Source organism: Salmo trutta, chromosome 11 (assembly GCF_901001165.1).
Source record: "Salmo trutta chromosome 11, fSalTru1.1, whole genome shotgun sequence".
In the NCBI taxonomy this organism is placed as follows: domain Eukaryota; kingdom Metazoa; phylum Chordata; class Actinopteri; order Salmoniformes; family Salmonidae; genus Salmo; species Salmo trutta.
The window spans coordinates 9,547,403-9,565,038 of NC_042967.1; the positions used below are offsets into that span (position 1 = coordinate 9,547,403).

General features: G+C 41.7%; 3 protein-coding genes across 3 annotated transcripts in view; 1 reads left to right on the forward strand and 2 right to left on the reverse strand.

The window, feature by feature from the left end:
• The first annotated feature begins 1,570 nt into the window (after positions 1 to 1,570).
• LOC115202194 (DNA repair protein complementing XP-A cells homolog) lies at positions 1,571 to 9,704 on the forward strand. The gene is made up of 5 exons (XM_029766155.1): positions 1,571 to 1,926; positions 7,110 to 7,215; positions 7,503 to 7,668; positions 8,072 to 8,189; positions 8,630 to 9,704. Exons 1-5 carry the CDS (start codon positions 1,647 to 1,649, stop codon positions 8,782 to 8,784), a joined length of 825 nt encoding a protein of 274 aa, XP_029622015.1. The 5' UTR covers positions 1,571 to 1,646; the 3' UTR covers positions 8,785 to 9,704.
• A 342-nt stretch (positions 9,705 to 10,046) lies between these two features.
• On the reverse strand, positions 10,047 to 13,511 carry saraf (store-operated calcium entry-associated regulatory factor). The gene is made up of 7 exons (XM_029766154.1): positions 13,295 to 13,511; positions 12,744 to 12,928; positions 12,449 to 12,629; positions 12,022 to 12,300; positions 11,582 to 11,825; positions 10,869 to 10,963; positions 10,047 to 10,602 (listed from the first exon to the last, which is right to left on the reverse strand). Exons 1-7 carry the CDS (start codon positions 13,359 to 13,361, stop codon positions 10,577 to 10,579), a joined length of 1,077 nt encoding a protein of 358 aa, XP_029622014.1. The 5' UTR covers positions 13,362 to 13,511; the 3' UTR covers positions 10,047 to 10,576.
• A 3,431-nt stretch (positions 13,512 to 16,942) lies between these two features.
• Positions 16,943 to 17,636, reverse strand: part of LOC115201997 (protein WWC2) — a 46,079-nt gene continuing 45,385 nt past the window's right edge. Inside the window, exon 25 of the mRNA XM_029765857.1 lies at positions 16,943 to 17,416. Coding sequence (XP_029621717.1) covers positions 17,350 to 17,416 — 67 coding nt within the window. The 3' untranslated portion in view covers positions 16,943 to 17,349. The remainder of the gene's footprint in view (positions 17,417 to 17,636) is intronic.

Here is a 17,636-nt window from a genome sequence, read left to right on the forward strand (position 1 = left end):
GTGTTTCCCTGTGAAAGAGATAGACAGGTGTGACCAAGGTCGTCGCTACCAGGCAAGAGGCCGGGAGTATGGGAGTCTGATCCATGGGCCGCTCCTCTGTGTCATACAGCCGGGACAGTGCGTCTGCCTTCGTATTCTGGGAACCTGGTCTGTAGGACAGGGTAAACACAAAACGAGTCATGAACATGGCCCACCTTGCCTGACGAGGATTCAGTCTCCTTGCTGCCCGGATGTATTCCAGGTTGCGGTAGTCAGTCCAGATGAGAAAATTGTGTTTAGCCCCCTCAAGCCAATGTCTCCACGCCTTCGACGCTTTAACCACAGCCAACAGCTCCCGGTCCCCCACATCATAGTTACGCTCCGCTGGGCTGAGCTTCTTCGAGAAAAAAGCACAGGGGCAGAGTTTTGGTGGCGTACCCGAGCGCTGTGAGAGCACGGCTCCTATCCCAGCCTCAGACGCGTCCACCTCCACTATGAACGCCAAAGAGGGATTCGGATGGGCCAACACGGGAGCCGAAGTAAACAGAGCTCTTAGCTACCCAAAATCCCTGTCCGCCTCAGCCGACCACTGCAACCGCCCGAACAAGGAGAGGAGCCAACTTCGGTGGAAGTCGTGACAGCAGCAAGCTCATTGATGTCTACAAGAAGTATTTGTCAGGAGTTATCTTGGTCAAAGGCTGTGCAACCAAGTACTAGCTCCTGGGTGCCAATCATTTTGACAATGCCATTTGTCTTTATTTTCTAAATTAAAATTGTAAACTTAAGTTTACAAAAAAATATATATATTTGGCCGCAACTGTATGATTGAATTGTTGACAACACACTATATTATGCAACATAAATGGGTTAAACCCCATTTCATGCCCCATGGGGTCAATAATCAATATTCAGACTAAAGGTTGCCTATAAAATAATGCCTGTAATAGTAATAAAAACTGCACTTGGTGATTTATTATCTCAAAATGTGTTTGGAACATGTGGGAAACATGATGGAAAAACCTAGATAATTTGAAATTCAAGAAAAACATTTTGGGGGATATTGCACACTACACAACACCTGAAAATGCATTAATTTCAATGTAATTGAAAATGTATATTTGGACACACAAAATTACCATCGTTTTCTCAAATTCAACATCAGTCCTCATTTAACAATGCTTACCTACCTATGAAAGCCACTGAAGCAGACCTAAAGTAATTTATGTAATATATTTTTTAACAAGCAAAAATGTTATGCAAATTGCAATTCTAATATGGCATTGCTAATATGAACCTCTTGACTTCTCAACCGCCTGGTAGAGCTCTGTAATTTCCAAATTAAACATAAAGTTGAAAAAACATGTATATTGGTAGTTCTTATTAGAGTTTACAGTGGAATAATTTGTTTAACATGTTTTTCTAGAAGTGACAGTTTAAGGGTTAAGATGTGGTTTTGTTTTTGTGCAAAAGCACAGGTGGATTGCTACTCTAACAGCTGTGTACGGGCTAAAAAAAAACAAGATCAAAACATCTCTGCCCTCCTTTCAACCCTGCCAGCTGTCTTTCTGGTAAACATCTTCAATGTATTGCAATTTCCAAGACACTGGAGAGTGTAACCTACAGCTATCTAGTGTAACAGCTAGCTAGTTCCAGTTCTACGTTTTGGGATGGATCTGTTGGAGCTCCCCACGCCGATGAATGATCATGCTGCTTCTCCTCCTTCAGAGCCCAAAGCCAAGAACTGCGATCTGTCCCCCGCTATGAGAGCCAAGATCGAACGGAACAGACAGCGGGCTGTGATGCTGAGGCAAGCCCGACTGGCCAACAGACCATCGGCTGGAGAGGGGGGTGGAACCTCGGCTAAAGTCGCCAAGACAGTCCACTCTGGTGGAGGGTTCTTCAATGAAGAAGAAGTGGAAACGCAAAGGAAAGTGGTGCATCAACTAGGTATGTGGATTTATAATCAATGAAACATTGACGGGGGCTTCTAAAGGTATTCATATCTGTTGCATTACGTCTTCTCTCTGTCAAGATGTCAGATGTGTAACATATGCATTTGGTGGTTCATGTGCGCCCTCTTGTGGATTCATGTCATACCACATGTCAGTTGCTGAGTGGAGTCAGTTTCTTTCAGTCGTTGCTAACTACCTACTACTGTAAATAATGGCCATAATAAATGATTTACGGCACACGTGACAACCAACCACTATCTGAATGACGTGTGTTTGACGACTATAGCACCTCTCCTCCTAGCACTCTTTCCAAACTGATTATAAGTTCTATATACTGTGTGTGTGTATACATACATACATACACATTACCGCTCAAAAGTTTGGGGTCACTTAGAAATGTCCTTGTTTTCCATGAAAACATACATGAAATGAGTTGCAAAATGAATAGGAAATATAGTCAAGACGTTGACAAGGTTATAAATAATGATTTTTAACTGAAAAAATAATTGTGTCCTTCAAACTTTTCTTTCCAAAGAATCCTCCTTTTGCAGCAATTACAGCCTTGCAGACCTTTGGCATTCTAGTTGTAAAATTGTTGAGGTAATCTGAAGAAATTTCACCCCATGTTTCCTGAAGCACCTCCCACAAATTGGATTGGCTTGATGGGCACTTCTTACGTACCATACGGTCAAGCTGCTCCCACAACAGCTCAATAGGGTTGAGATCTGGGGACTGTGCTGGCCACTCCATTATAGACAGAATACCAGTTGACTGCTTCTTCCCTAAATAGTTCTTGCATAGTTTGGAGCTGTGCTTTGCGTCATTGTCCTGTTGTAGGAGGAAACTCCAATTAAGCGCCGTCCACTGGGTATGGCATGGCGTTGTAAAATGGAGTCATAGCCTTCCTTTTCAAGATCCCTTTTACTCTGTACAAATCTCCCACTTTACCACCACTAAAGCAACCCAGACCATCACATTGCCTCCACCATGCTTGACAGATGGCGTCAAGCACTCCTCCAGCATCTTTGAATTTTTTCTGCATCTCACAAATGTTCTTCTTTGTGATCCGAAGACCTCAAACTTAGATTTGTCTGTCCATAACACTTTTTTCCAATCGTCCTCTGTCCAATGTCTGTGTTCTTTTGCCCATCTTAATCTTTCATTTTATTGGCCAGTCTGAGATAGGGCTTTTTCTTTGCAACTCTGTCTAGAAGGCCAGCATCCCGGAGTCGCCTCTTCACTGTTGACGTTGAGACTGGTGTTTTGCGGGTACTATTTAATGAAGCTGCCAGTTGAGGACTTGTGAGGTGTCTGTTTCTCAAACTACACACTCTAATGTACTTGTCTTCTTGTTCAGTTGTGGACCGGGGCCTCCCATTCCTCTTTCTATTCTGGTTAGAGACAGTTTGCTCTGTTCTGTGAAGGGAGTAGTACACAGTGTTGTACGAGATCTTCAGTTTCTTGGCAATTTCTCGCATGGAATAGCCCTCATTTCTCAGAACAAGAATAGACAGATGAGTTTCAGAAGAAAGTCCTTTGTTTCTAGCCATTTTGAGCCTGTAATCAAACCCACAAATGCTGATGCTCCAGATACTCAACTAGTCTAAAGAAGGCCAGTTTAATTGTTTCTTTAATCAGAACAACAGTTTTCAGCTGTGCTAACATAATTGCAAAAGGGTTTTCTACTGATCAATTAGACTTTTAAAATGATAAACTTGGATTAGCTAACACAACTTGCCATTGGAACACAGGAGTGATGGTTGCCGATAATGGGCCTCTGTACGCCTATGTAGATATTCCATAAAAAATCGACCGTTTCCAGCTACAATAGTCATTTACAACATTAACAATGTCTACACTGTATTTCTGATCAATTTGATGTTATTTTAATGGACAAAAAAAATGCTTTTCTTTCAAAAACAAAAAATATTTCTAAGTGACCCCGAACTTTTGAACGGTAGTGTATATTTGAGAGTTGAGATTCTTCAAAGTAGCTACTCTTTACCTTGATTACAGCTTTGCACAGTCTTGGAATTCTCTCAACCAGCTTCATGAGGTAGTCACCTGGAATGCATTTGAATTAACAGGTGTGCCTTGTTAAAAGTTAAGTTGTGGAATTGCTTTCCTTCTTAATGCATTTGAGCCAATCAGTTGCGTTGTGACAAGGTAGGTGTGATATACAGAAGATAGCCATATTTGGTAAAAGACCAAGTCCATATTATGGCAAGAACAGCTCAAATAAGCAAAGAGAAACAACAGTCCATCATTACTTTAAGACATGAAGGTCAGTCAATCCGGAAAATTTTAAGAACTTTGAACGTTTCTTCAAGTACAGTTGAAAAATCATATCGCTCTATGATGAAACTGGCTCTCACAAGGACCGCCACAGGAAAGGAATACCCAGAGTTACCTCTGCTGCAGAGGATAAGTTCATTAGAGTTAACTGCACCTCAGATTGCAGCCCAAATAAATGCTTCACAGAGTTCAAGTAACAGACACATCTCAACATCAACTGTTCAGAGGAGACTGTGTGAATCAGGCCTTTATGGTCAAATTGCTGCAAAGAAACCACTACTAAAGGACACCAATAAGAAGAAGAGATATTCTTGGGCCAAGAAACACAAGCAATGGACATTAGACCGGTGGAAATCTGTCCTTTGGTCTGATGAGTCCAAATTTTACATTTTTGGTTCCAACCACCGTGTCTTTGTGAGAAGCAGAATAGGTGAACGGATGATCTCCGCATGTGTGGTTCCCACTGTGAAGCATGGAGGAGGAGGTATGATGGTGTGGGGGTGCTTTCAGTGGTGACACTGTCTGTGATTTATTTAGAATTCAAGGCACACTTAACCAGCATGGCTACCATAGCATTTTGCAGAGGTACACAATCCCATCTGGTTTGCGCTTTGTGGGACTATAATTTGTTTTTCAACAACACAATGACCCAAAACACCTCCAGGCTGTGTAAGGGCTCTTTGACCAAGAAGGAGAGTGATGGAGTGCTGCATCAGATGACCCGGCCTCCAAAATCACCCGATCTCAACCCAGTTGAGATGTTTTGGGATGAGTTGGACTGCAGAGTGAAGGAAAAGCAGCCAACAAGTGCTCAGCATATGTGGGAACTCCTTCAAGACTGTTGGAAAAGCATTCCTCACAAAGCTGGTTGAGAGAATGCCAAGAGTGTGCAAAGCTTTCATCAAGGAAAAGGGTGTCTACTTTGAATAATATAAAATATATTTTGATTTGTTTAACACTTTTTTGGGTTAATACATGATTCCATATAAGTTATTTCATAGTTTTGATGTCTTCCCTATTATTCAACATTTAGAAAATAGTAAAAATAAAGAATAATCATTGAATGAGTAGTTGTGTCCAGACTTTTTTACTTTTTATCTGTCTGTCTCTCTCTCTCTCTCTCTCTCTCTCTCTCTCTCTCTCTCTCTCTCGCTATATATATCAATTGAAGTCAGAAGTTTACATATACTTAGTTGGAGTTTGGAGTCATTAAAACTCGTTTTTCAACCACTGCACAAATTTCTTGTTAACAAACTATAGTTTTGGCTAGTCGGTTAGGCCATCTACTTTGTGCATGACACAAGTAATTTTTCCAACAATTGTTTACAGACAGATTATTTCACTTATAATTCACTGTATCACAATTCCAGTGGGTCAGAAGTTTACATACACTACGTTGACTGTGCCTTTAAACAACTTGGAAAATTCCAGAAAATGATGTCATGGCTTTAGAAGCTTCTGATAGGCTAATTGACATAATTTGAGTCAATTGGAGGTGTACCTGTGGATGTATTTCAAGGCCTACCTTCAAACTCACTGCCTCTTTGCTTGACATCATGGGAGAGTCAAAAGAAATCAGCCAAGACCTCAGAAAAAGATTGTAGACCTCCACACGTGTGGTTCATCCTTGGGAGTAATTTCCAAACGCCTGAAGGCACCACGTTCATCTGTACAAACAATAGTATGCAAGTATAAGCACCATGGGACCACGCAGCCGTCATACCGCTCAGAAAGGAGACTCGTTCTGTCTTCTAGAGATGAACGTACTTTGGTGCAAAAAGTGCAAATCAATCCCAGAACAACAGCAACAGACCTTGTGAAGATGCTGGAGGAAACAGGTACAAAAGTATCTATATCCACAGTAAAACGAGTCCAATATCGACATAACCTGAAAGGCCGCTCAGCAAGGAAGAAGCCACTGCTCCAAAACCGCCATAAAAATTCCAGACTACGGTTTGCAACTGCTCATGGGGACAAAGATCGTACTTTTTGGAGAAATGTCCTCTGGTCTGATGAAACTGTTTGGCCATAATGACCATCGTTATGTTTGGAGGAAAAAGGGGGAGGCTTGCAAGCTGAAGAACACCATCCCAACCGTGAAGCACGGGGTGGCAGCATTATGTTGTGGGGGTGCTTTGCTGCAGGATGGACTGGTGCACCTCACAAAATAGATGGCATCATGAGGATGGGAAATTATGTGGATATATTGAAGCAACATCTCAAGACATCAGTCCGGAAGTTAAAGCTTGGTCGCAAATGGGTCTTCCAAATGGACAATGACCCCAAGCATACTTCCAAAGTTGTGGAAAAATGGCTTAAGGACAACAAAGTCAAGGTATTGGAGTGGCCATCACGAAGCCCTGACCTCAATCCAATAGAAAATGTGTGGGCAGATCTGAAAAAGCGTGTGCGAGCAAGGAGGCCTACAAACCTGACTCAGTTACACCAGTTCTGTCAGGAAGAATGGTCCAAAATTCACCCAACTTATTGAGGGAAGCTTGAGGAAGGCCACCCGAAGCTTTGACCCAAGTTAAACAATTTAAAGACAATGCTGCCAAATACTAATTGAGTGTTTGTAAACTTCTGACACACTGGGAATGTGATGGAAGAAATAAAAGCTGAAATAAATCATTCTCTCTGCTATTATTCTGACATTTCACATTCTTAAAATAAAGTGGTGATCCTAACTGACCTAAGACAGGGAATTTTTACTTGGATTAAATGTCAGGTGTTTTGAAAAACTGAGTTTAAATGTATTTGGCTAAGGTGTATGTAAACTTCCGACTTCAACTGTGTTTCTATATAAATACGAGCGTCTGCTAGCCTGCTGTATGTGATGTAGACAGTGTTGAGCTTTACTGCTCTCTCTGACTGTCCTCCTAGCCCCTGTGATAAAGGCAGACTATCTGGTGTGTGATCACTGTGACAAGTCGTTTATGGATTCCTACCTTAGCAACAGCTTCGATCTGGCAGTCTGTGACAACTGCAGGTAAAACCAGTGCTCTTCCTTCTTGTGTCAATGACATCAGAATATGCAACTATACAGATACTTTGTTACTTATATTAGCCTTTTATTTAAACTTGAAGGATATAAGAATAATAGCCTGGTCCAGATTTGTTTGTGCTGTCTTGCCAACTGGCCATTGTTACGCATGCCACTATTACCATAGGAGTTGGTAAGACAGCACAAACTGATCTGGGACCAGGTTATAAGAATAGAGGCTGCAAATGAGCTAGTATTCTATATCTCTTTCCGCTATGAATGCTCCCCACCAGAGACTACGAGGTTAAACACAAGCTGATATCCCGTACGGAGGCTAAGCAGCTGTACCTACTGAAGGACTGTGACCTGGACCAGAGGGAGCCAGTGCTGAGGTTTGTCCTGAGGAAGAACCCACACAACCCTCACTGGGGAGACATCAAACTCTACCTCAGGCTGCAGGTAGGATGAGTTCACAGCCATTATTACTGCTTTTAACTCGCTGCTTTTCCTCATCTTGGCTGTGTCTGATTCCTCTTCCAACGTGCCTAGAGAGGAAGGTGAGGAAGCAAGTCTTTGGTGGCTAGTGATGTTTTCAGACACAGCCCTTGTCTTCACTTGCCACTGTACTAGTGTTCCCTTACTATTGTTTACAGCCACCCCATAATGGGTTAGTGGGCCATGTTTATTAGGCACCAAACAGAAGAAAGCATGCTGAGATAGGGAAGGAATACCTAAACTTGTCTATAAGACATTTGTATTATCGTTTTCCGTTTCAAAACTTTTTCCGTTGCGTGCCCTAATGAACATGACCCAGGTGTATTTAGGTTAGATCAGTAAACATGATGTTGTGCTGTGTTCCCAGGTGGAGAAGCGCTCCTTAAAGGTGTGGGGCTCTGAGGAGGCCCTGGAGGAGGCCAAGGAAGCAAGAGAGGAGAACAGGGAGGTGCAGAAGCAGAAGCGCTTCAACAAAAAAGTCAAAGGTCAGTAACACTAATTGTTTTATTTATTAAACATGAATTAAATAGTGGGATTGAGACAGACAATAGGCTTTACAGACAACGGAACGACTGTGTTCTGATCCTCACTCGGACACAATGCCATTGAATCACGAAGTCATCTTTTTCTCTTAAAAAAAACTCTCAGAAAGACGCACCCCCAGTAGATTGTAGAAATCAGGTGATTCAATTTTCTTTATTATTGACTTAAAGAAAAAACCTGCACACTGAGCTTGCCAGTATCACTTGAGATTATTCAGTTTATGTATTTTAAGTCAATAATACTGAAACAAACTATATTAAATAAATACAAATTAACCAAATAATTCCCACAAACCTGCAACAAGTAACCTCAAATGTGCGACTGCTTTTCTTATTTATGTATTTACAATTTATTGTATTACAATTGTCGCCGTGGTGGCCAGAGCTGCGTTGTGCGGTGAGGAGAAGCATGTGGACCAAGGGAACCAGTGCTCACCAGCACGAGTACGGCCCTGAGGAACTAGTGGATGAAGAGGAGGATCTCTACAGGAAGGTCTGTAACACCTGTGGACACGAACTGACCTATGAGAAGATGTAGCCTAGTGTCCTTTAAACCTTTTCCCGGGGGCCCACAGGGGAGTTGTTTTTTAGTGGGCCGCTGGTAGACGCCGGACGCGTAAACTGACATTCAAATGACTGTCACCTTGTACTTGACACATGCCTTGAAGCAAGGAGGCCTACCTGAAATCATGTCTCAGCACATGCCATACACAATGCAGACATACATCAATATTTCTCTTTTACAATATGTTGTGCTCAGAAGCTGACGATAGCTGTTACACGATAAAATATGAACTGTTAAGCATATTAACTTCCCTTTTCTATAGACCATTTGTTAAATCATGTAATATGTCAAAGGATTTGCATGTCTGAAATTACTTTTGAAATTGTAATGAAAAATGGATATTATTCCATAACGTGATCACTTTTTTTGCAATAACTTGAACATTTAGTTGGATTACTGTGGATGGATAAAGCCAGGATTCAATCTGGACCGCAGAAGATCCGCGTTGTAGCGGTAAATTAACTTGCCTCATTATTCTGAGGTTGGTGGTTCAATCCCCATTTAATATTTTTCACAATTATAAATATTTAAAGAGAACATTTAAATGTCAGATACATTTGAGGGGCAGATAAGATCTGTGTTCTGTAAATCTGGGCCCAGTTTTTCAAAAGTTATCTGATCGGATTTCAGCAATCGGATCAGATTAAATGCATAGAATGACCCGATTGCTGAAATCCGATCACATAGCTTTTGAAAAACTGGTCTCAGATGAGTCAAAGCTCAACTGCTTAGCCTTCCTTGAGTATTAAGAAACAATGTGATTTTGGGAAAATGTGCAGGTGGCTCAGTGCTTAACTCAACTGTCTTAGTACCCTGAGGTTGTGGGTTCTAATATAGATGTGCTTTTGACTGTACTTTACAATGTCAAATACACCAACCTAGTCTCAGAGCAATTCGTATTATTCTGTACAGAAATCTGAGACACTCCATTTATATTGATTGATATGTTGTATGGTATGTATTAATTTGTTGATGTCCATCTATTTCTCCCTCACCCTCAGACACTGGGCAGAATCAAATCAGAATGCAAAACACAGCCAAACTCTGGACAGTTCAACTAGACAAAAAGGCCACACTTCTGAACTTACTTTACCACACCTCACATTTAGCTTCCATCTAAATTGTGCAGAGGGATATTAATGTCCTAAACTTCTAAAACCGTCACAAATAAGAGAAGATGATCAAACACAATCCTCAATATCAATTCATTTTATCAAAATGATTTACACAGTAAACATGTTTTGTTTGTTTTTAATAGAAGAAAGAAAAGCCTTCTACATAATACGACCAGCTGAGGAATTCAGCAGAGGTTGTCCTACAATTTGACTGTACTAGTACTGCCATTGAAGAACACATTCACAGCAATCTGATAAATAAACCAGAAAAACATTTACACACAATTCCTTCTGAAGGAATTTTAGAAATTACCTTATCAAAAAAGCATCAAGGAAATATGTGTTAAATTCAAAACGCAAGTTAAAACCATTGAAACGTTTGCAGTTTAAGGACACGGGTGACCATACAGGTAAGATGGATCAACTGTTAGTCGATTACACATTCCTATCCCGCAGACACTGAACATTTGAAGAGTTCTTGAGTCATTAAATCTTTTACATATCAATCATTGTAATATTGACAATTCCCCATCAACCCTACCAAATTAAGGACAGACCACCTATGCTTGTCCCAGATCCCTGATGACATCACTTGGCTTTCTTCTGGCATCGTGGAAAGCTGCCAATGACTTCCTGCCCATCTTCAACATCTATCTTCTCTTGGTCCCTCCAAAGCCTGACAAAAAGGAATCAGAAAGCCATTCTAAGAAAAACTCCCATAGTGGCAGGACGTGGGACAGAGTAACTGTGTGGAACTGAGAACTTCATGAAGGAGTCATACAAAACACACGTTATACTGTATCCACACAAACGTTTATGATTTTACAGTAATACACAATTTAGCAAGATGACTTGACTGATTTTACTAAATTTATAAACACACACACCAGTAAGTACATAGATGCTCTGGCTACATTAGTTATAGTAGTTGGGCAGCAGTACCTGAAGCAGAGCGTGTCCCGGTGCTGGGGGCTGGGGTCGGTGGTGTTCTGGGTGCAGAGTAGTTTGAGTGGGTGTTTGTGTACGGCGTCTGGCTTCTACAATAAACAGGGACATGAAAAAACACAACCAACAACTTTAGCTGTAAATCTGAGTAAAAATGTTGAAAAAATGTAAAGTCTAGTGATCGTCATGTTGGGCTCCCGAGTGGCACAGCGGTCTAAGGCACTGCATCTCAGTGCAGGGGGCGTCACTGCAGTCCCTGGTTCGAATCCAGGCTCCATCACATCCGGCTGTGATTGGGAGTCCCATAGAGCGGCGCACAATTGGCCCAGCATCGTCCGGGTTTTTTCCGGGGTAGGCCGTCAATGTAAATAAGAATTTGTTCTTAACTTGCCTAGTTAAATAAATGTAATGTCCTACCCTTTCTCTAAGCCCACACTACCTGCCCATCCCTGTATGACCGATCCTTCCCCAAGATGGGTCAAAGACACCGTATCATGCCAAACCAAAAGATATGCACACACCAGTGTTTCCCAACTCCAGTCCTCGAGTGCCCCCAACAGTACACTTTTTTGTAGCCCGGACAAGCACACCTGATTCAACTTGTCAACTAATCATCAAGCCCCCAATGAGCTGCGTCTGTCCAGGGCTACCACATAAATGTATGCTGTTGGGAGGACTGGAGTTCAGAAATACTGGATTACAACACTGACCTTTGGCTCCCAAACAGATAACCGAGGACTCCTCCAGTCCCCATCCCAGTCCAGAAACTATTCCCAGTTCCTCCAGCAGCACGGGCCCCTGCAAAGTGCTGCTGCTGCCGTCCGCTGTAGTCACTGCGGAACCCGTACCCAGGGTTGGCACCGTAGCCAGCAGAACCAGCATATCCTCCGGCAGACCCGGGGAACCCGGCAGAACCGGGGAACCCGGCAGAACCTGGGTAACCTGAAGAGGAACCTAGGATAGAGAAAGATACCATTTACGATCAGTGACAGCCTGGTCCCAGATCAGTTTGTGCCATCTTGCCATCTCCTATGGTCATGCCAATTGGCAATGCACCACAAACTGATCAAGTACCAGGCTACATACCTGAACCATAAATATAAGCAAGGGTGTGTAAGCAGATGGCGTAGGTGTATAAAGTTTAGTCTACCTGTGAAGTCTGGCTTGAATCCAGGAGGTGGTGGCCCATGGGGATTGTGGGTATTGGAGCCGTTATCAGGGAACTGCCCGTCTTGTCCTAGATTTGTCGGTCCACTCAGGAAAAGCTTGTACACACCATAGGCCAGAAGCAAGAGCAAAGCGACTACCACTAACCCACTGGAATTTCCTTCCCCTGTAGAACCCTGTTGTCTGTTGTTGCTATGGTGATGCTGGTTGTTGTTGTCCGAGGAACCCTTGAAGAAGCTGGAAGCGAAGTCACTGAAGCCACCTGAGAAATCATGGTTTTGTTCAATGGTATCAAACGGAAGAAAACGTACAGAAACAGGGAGGGAACTTATCCGATAAGACAAATCGTTATTGGTTTCCGTCCCATAACGTTGTGAAACATTTGACAACGCTGGGTACTAACGACCCACCTGTTGAGCCGTGTGAGCCCCCCTTGTGCCTCCTCTTGCCTTCCTCAGTCAGCTCCAGTGAGTACTCCAGTCCACACGAGCCCTTCAGGATGTAGGAGTCATCTGGATGGTTGAATCCCTCACAGCTGACCTCTATCCGTCCAAATTTGTAGGCGTTGTCCATGTCTGTTTTGCACTCCCACTGAAAGTGAAACAAGGATCTGTGCCATCAGCCAACGGTCATTGTGCTAGATCTGGGAGCAGGCCTAATGTAGCGCTACACCCTTTTCCTCTATCTGCAAGTGTTCAGTCTTACCTGCGCGTCGACTCCGTCCCAGCCTTTGTTTTTGCATTGAACCACTTCAGGAATGAAGGATCCACAGCCGGCTGAGCCTCCAACACACTGCAGCTGAGGTACAGCACTACTGCGTCTGGCAGTGGTGTACTTGCCCTTGTACAGGGTGAGTACCTGCACGTCTCGGAGTAAAACACTACCTGGAGCTGTATAGAGAGGAATAATTATTCTCCATTCCAGGCATTAAGGCTGAGAAAGTAGGCTGATGAAAAACGTATGGCAAATTGGCAATCTTCAACAACTTAGTTATGTGTAGAATATGTTCATAATATAATGTTGCCTGAGCCTCCCTTGTATGCATTATGGATCTTTGATCTTTACGGCACAAAAGCAAAAGGCCCGCAGCTATTCTTTATCATGAAAACTAATATCCACCTGCTTAGTTATCCATTTCTGAAATTGGAACAAGAACCATAGATATTTTAGATATAATTTTGTAGCCTAAACCTTTTGCAAAAAAGAGAACTAGATTCCAGGAAGCTAATAGATATTATGCGGAAATAAACACTGGCCTTCATTCCAACTTGTGATGTGAGCTACAGAGAGGAAAAGCAAAACGATTTGAAGCAATCCCTTCATCGTTGGTATTCTTCCACCAAATCCTTCAGACGTCGTGGTGTGTAGTCAGTTATAAATGCTAATTTGAACAATATCCTGGGCAGGAAAAATAGATAAGTTTACTCGACTGATTAAACGTCGACTTCCGGGTGTAACGTCATCTGTTTTGAGCAGGAATGAGCCAATCACGAGCAAGCACGACAGTGTTGTTGCGTTCATCGCTCCGTGGCGCCCTCTAGCGTACATATCTAGGTGCCTACTGATAGAAGAGAGGATTATAGTCATGTGATGTACTTTTAGGCCAGGCTAATGGAGATGGTGTTTATCCAGATTACTTTCCTTTTTTGTCCATATAGTCTTGATCTATGGGTTCTTCAAAGTTGGAATGTAATATAAGCCCAATGTTCATATGATTCGAATTAATACCAATACTGTACTTGATAAATGTGAAATCAAAAATACTCTGACAAGGTTGTTTGTTTCAGTTATATTTGGGGCAAATCCAATTAACACATGATTGAGTACCACACTCCATATTTTTGAGCCTAGTGGTGGCTGCATCATGTTATGGGTATGCTTGTAATCGTTAAGGACTGGGGAGTTTTTCAGGATAAAAAAAATTAACAGAATTGAGCTAAGCACAGGCAAAATAGAGGAAAAACTGGTTCAGTCTGCTTTCCACCAGACACTGGGAGATATGTTTTAGGTAATACTTTAGTGCCCTGTTAGAAACAGGCTGCATGTTTTGGAATATTTTTTATTCTGTACAGCAGTGGAGGCTGCTGAGGGGAGGGAGAATGGCTCATAATAATGGCTGTAATGGCATCAATGGAATGGTATCAAACACATCAGATATTTGGTTTCCATGTGGTTGATACCGCTCCATTCGAGCTATTATTATGAGCCCTCCTCCCCGCTGTACAGGCTTCCTTCTTTTCACTCTGTCAATTAGGTTAGTATTGTGGAGTAACTACAATGTTGTTGATCCATCCTCAGTTTTCTCCTATCACATCCATTAAACTCTGTAACTGTTTTAAAGTCACCAATGGCCTCATGGTGAAATCCTTGAGCAGTTTCCTTCCTCTCCAGCAACCAAGTTAGGAAAGACACCTGTTTATTGTAGTGACTGGGTGTATTGATATACCAAGTGTAATTAATAACTTCACCAAGCTCAAAGGGATATTTAGTGTCTGCTTTTTGTTGTTGTAATCATCTACCAATAGGTGTCCTTCTTTGCGAGGCATTGGAAAACCTCCCAGGTCTTTGTGGTTGAATCTGTGTTTGAAAATCACTGCTCGACTGAGGGACCTTACAATTATCTGTATGTGTGGGGTACAGAGATGAGGTAGTCATTCAGAAATCATGTTAAACACTATTATTGCAAACAGTGAGTCCATGTAACTTGTGATTTATTAAGCACATACTCCTTAACTTATTTAGACTTGGCATAACAAATACTTATTGACTCAAGACATTTCAGCTTTTCATTTTTAATTAATTTGTAAAAAATAAATTGAAAAACATAATTCCACTTTGATATTATGGGGTATTGTGTGTAGGCCAGTGACACAAAATCTCAATTTAACCCATTTTAAATTCAGGCTATAAAACAAAACGTGGAAAAAGTCAAGGGGTGTGAATACTTTCTGAAGGCACTGTGGGTCAGTTGTATAAAACATATTTGATATCAGTGTGTGTCTCTAAACTAGCTGATCATCAGCGGGGAAACAGTGAGTTAACATTTGAACCATCCATACGTTGCTAATTAAAAAGGTCCGGAGGGGGCATGTCTTTACAGAACCAAAACATAAATAATATAAACACAAAAAATAAATACACAGGAAAAATAAAGTCCAAACTTTTCCTCCTACCCACAATACAAATCCATGTTTATCTTCCTGGTCGATATTGTGAGGCAACGTTGTATTGGTAAACTAAATGGATGTGAACACATTTGATTGGAAGTGCCATATATATCTTGAGTCCAGGGGTAGCTATGCAAACTAAGTACAATACCACAGATACGGTTTATGCTCACAGTTCAATCAGATGTTGGCTCCTATTCAAGCGTTTCAGAGTAAGAGTGCTGATCTGGAATCAGATCCCCCTTCTTATTCATTATGAATTAAAAGTTAAAACTGATCCTAGATCCGCACGCCTACTCTGAGAAGCGTTTTGAATACAAGCCTTGTTGTTCCTTAGCTATTAGCTGTTAAAAAGGCAAAGTAAAAACAATACTGTTTGTTCTCTGGTTTACAGACACACAAACAAAACATTAGATACAAAATAAAGAGAAGAAATCAAAGGTCAATCGTTGTCCTATTATTCCGAAAAATAAAGCAGGAGACTCCTTGGAGAAATAAATATAATGAATTACTGGAGTACAACAACACATTATTATACAAAGAAACTGATATATACTGAATATTATAGCTTTCATGTCTATGATAAAAAACAAAAAAGTCTTGATTTGACTTTGTCTGAGTCTGAAATGCCACCCTGTTTTCTATATAGCCCACTGCTTTTGACCAAGGCCCAAAGGGCTCTGTGCTTTTGACCAAGGCCCATAGGGCTCTGTGCTTTTGACCAAGGCCCATAGGGCTCTGTGCTTTTGACCAGGGCCCATAGGGCTCTGTGCTTTTGACCAGGGCCCATAGGGCTCTGTGCTTTTGACCAGGGCCCATAGGGCTCTGTGCTTTTGACCAGGGCCCATAGGGCTCTGTGCTTTTGACCAGGGCCCATAGGGCTCTGTGCTTTTGACCAGGGCCCATAGGGCTCTGTGCTTTTGACCAGGGCCCATAGTGCTCTGTGCTTTTGACCAGGGCCCATAGGGCTCTGGTCAAAAGTAGTGGACTACATAGAGAATAGAGTGCTATTTCAGTCCCTTAAAAACACTGGAATTGACATGATTTGGGTCCAGTATGTTTCCTGCATTGTCTTTGATCTAGTCCAGAGAACCTATCTGTAACAAAAGGCATTAACACAGAGGTTTTTATGTTCATCCTTTGAATAAATACTTCAATTGTTGGGAAACAGGTGGGAAAGGAAAACCAATCTTACATATGAAGTTGCAGAGTGAATTACAAAATAGCCTGGTCCCAGATCAGTTTGTGCAAAAACATATCCTGGACCAGGCTAATAACTGACAAAACATTTAACTATAAAATTGAGACTAGAGCCCAGCGAACGCAGTAATAATTAGCGTTGCGGCATGTAGGTGTGAAAAAGCATGAAGCCATAGAACTGTATCAGTGCAGTATCGCAGAGATAGATAGAAGTGGAAAAGCGGTTACATTACATTCACAAGGCGTATGTTTGTTTTGTTCTGAATGAGAGAGAAAATAGCAGAGCACCAGCTTTGGACAGAAGACATTATATATGATATACTGTAGTAGGTCGCCTTCTCTCTCACACATACGCACACTTAGCTAACACTGATGCCCAATACCAAGTCAACCCCTAGCCCCTACCCACTATACACTTCTGGAGATCAGAGGATTGGATACATGGAAGAAATACAGTGAACATTCCATCAGGACTAGCAGAAGGCTAAGTGTCGTTATTACCATATAACTTACACCTTTCCAATCCTGTTAGATCTCCATAAGTGCGTAGGGGTTGATTTGGGACTGGGACTGAGACTCACTCAATCTACCCTGCACTGTGGTGCAGTTCCACCACAGGACACCAGAGGGCGACAAACACACTCTCCTCCCCACACACACACCACTCTCCAACACACCTTATAAAACTGTACAGAAAAATCACGAGCAGAATACAAGTACCAAAACAACTATCTTGGGTTTTCTCCTGATACAAGAAAGCCATTATTTAGTTTCTTTTTCTTTTCTTTTTTTTTTTTACAAGATATTATTCAATTACAACTTATTATACAAATGCATAAACTATAGTGTACAAACTATTTGATTGTTTTCATTCAAAGTAACTACACTATTAAAATACTCTGCTATAAAAAGTTGGAAAAATACTTCATTGTTTCACTATGTAATCATACATCATCAGCCGGTAGGGATGGTATATTGATCTTAGCTCGTGTGAAGTAGGCCATCTTCTCCCTGGAAAGAGAGAACAAATGGCTATCAATCAAGCAAATGTATTTATAAAACCCTTTTTACACCAGCAGTTGTTCACAAAGTGCTTTTTCAGTAACCTGACCATCAAGGCCTATCAGGATGGAGCATAAGTTCAGAGACTATAGCCTGTTTATACCTGGTTCTAACATGATCATGTTCACATTCTGATTGTGCTCACATTTTTTTGACAGGTGTAGACGAT

What these genes read in the sequence shown, in the direction of transcription:
- saraf (XM_029766154.1), bottom strand. Translation starts at nt 13,361, where the DNA reads ATGAAGGGATTGCTTCAAATCGTTTTGCTTTTCCTCTCTGTAGCTCAC. An exon ending in CATCACAAGTTGGAATGAAG is followed by an intron (nt 12,929 to 13,294) that starts GCCAGTGTTTAT and finishes CTCTCTATACAG; the next exon opens with CTCCAGGTAGTGTTTTACTC. An exon ending in GGGCTCACACGGCTCAACAG is followed by an intron (nt 12,301 to 12,448) that starts GTGGGTCGTTAG and finishes ATGATTTCTCAG; the next exon opens with GTGGCTTCAGTGACTTCGCT.
- LOC115202194 (XM_029766155.1), top strand. Translation starts at nt 1,647, where the DNA reads ATGGATCTGTTGGAGCTCCCCACGCCGATGAATGATCATGCTGCTTCT. An exon ending in GAAAGTGGTGCATCAACTAG is followed by an intron (nt 1,927 to 7,109) that starts GTATGTGGATTT and finishes CTGTCCTCCTAG; the next exon opens with CCCCTGTGATAAAGGCAGAC. An exon ending in AACTCTACCTCAGGCTGCAG is followed by an intron (nt 7,669 to 8,071) that starts GTAGGATGAGTT and finishes CTGTGTTCCCAG; the next exon opens with GTGGAGAAGCGCTCCTTAAA.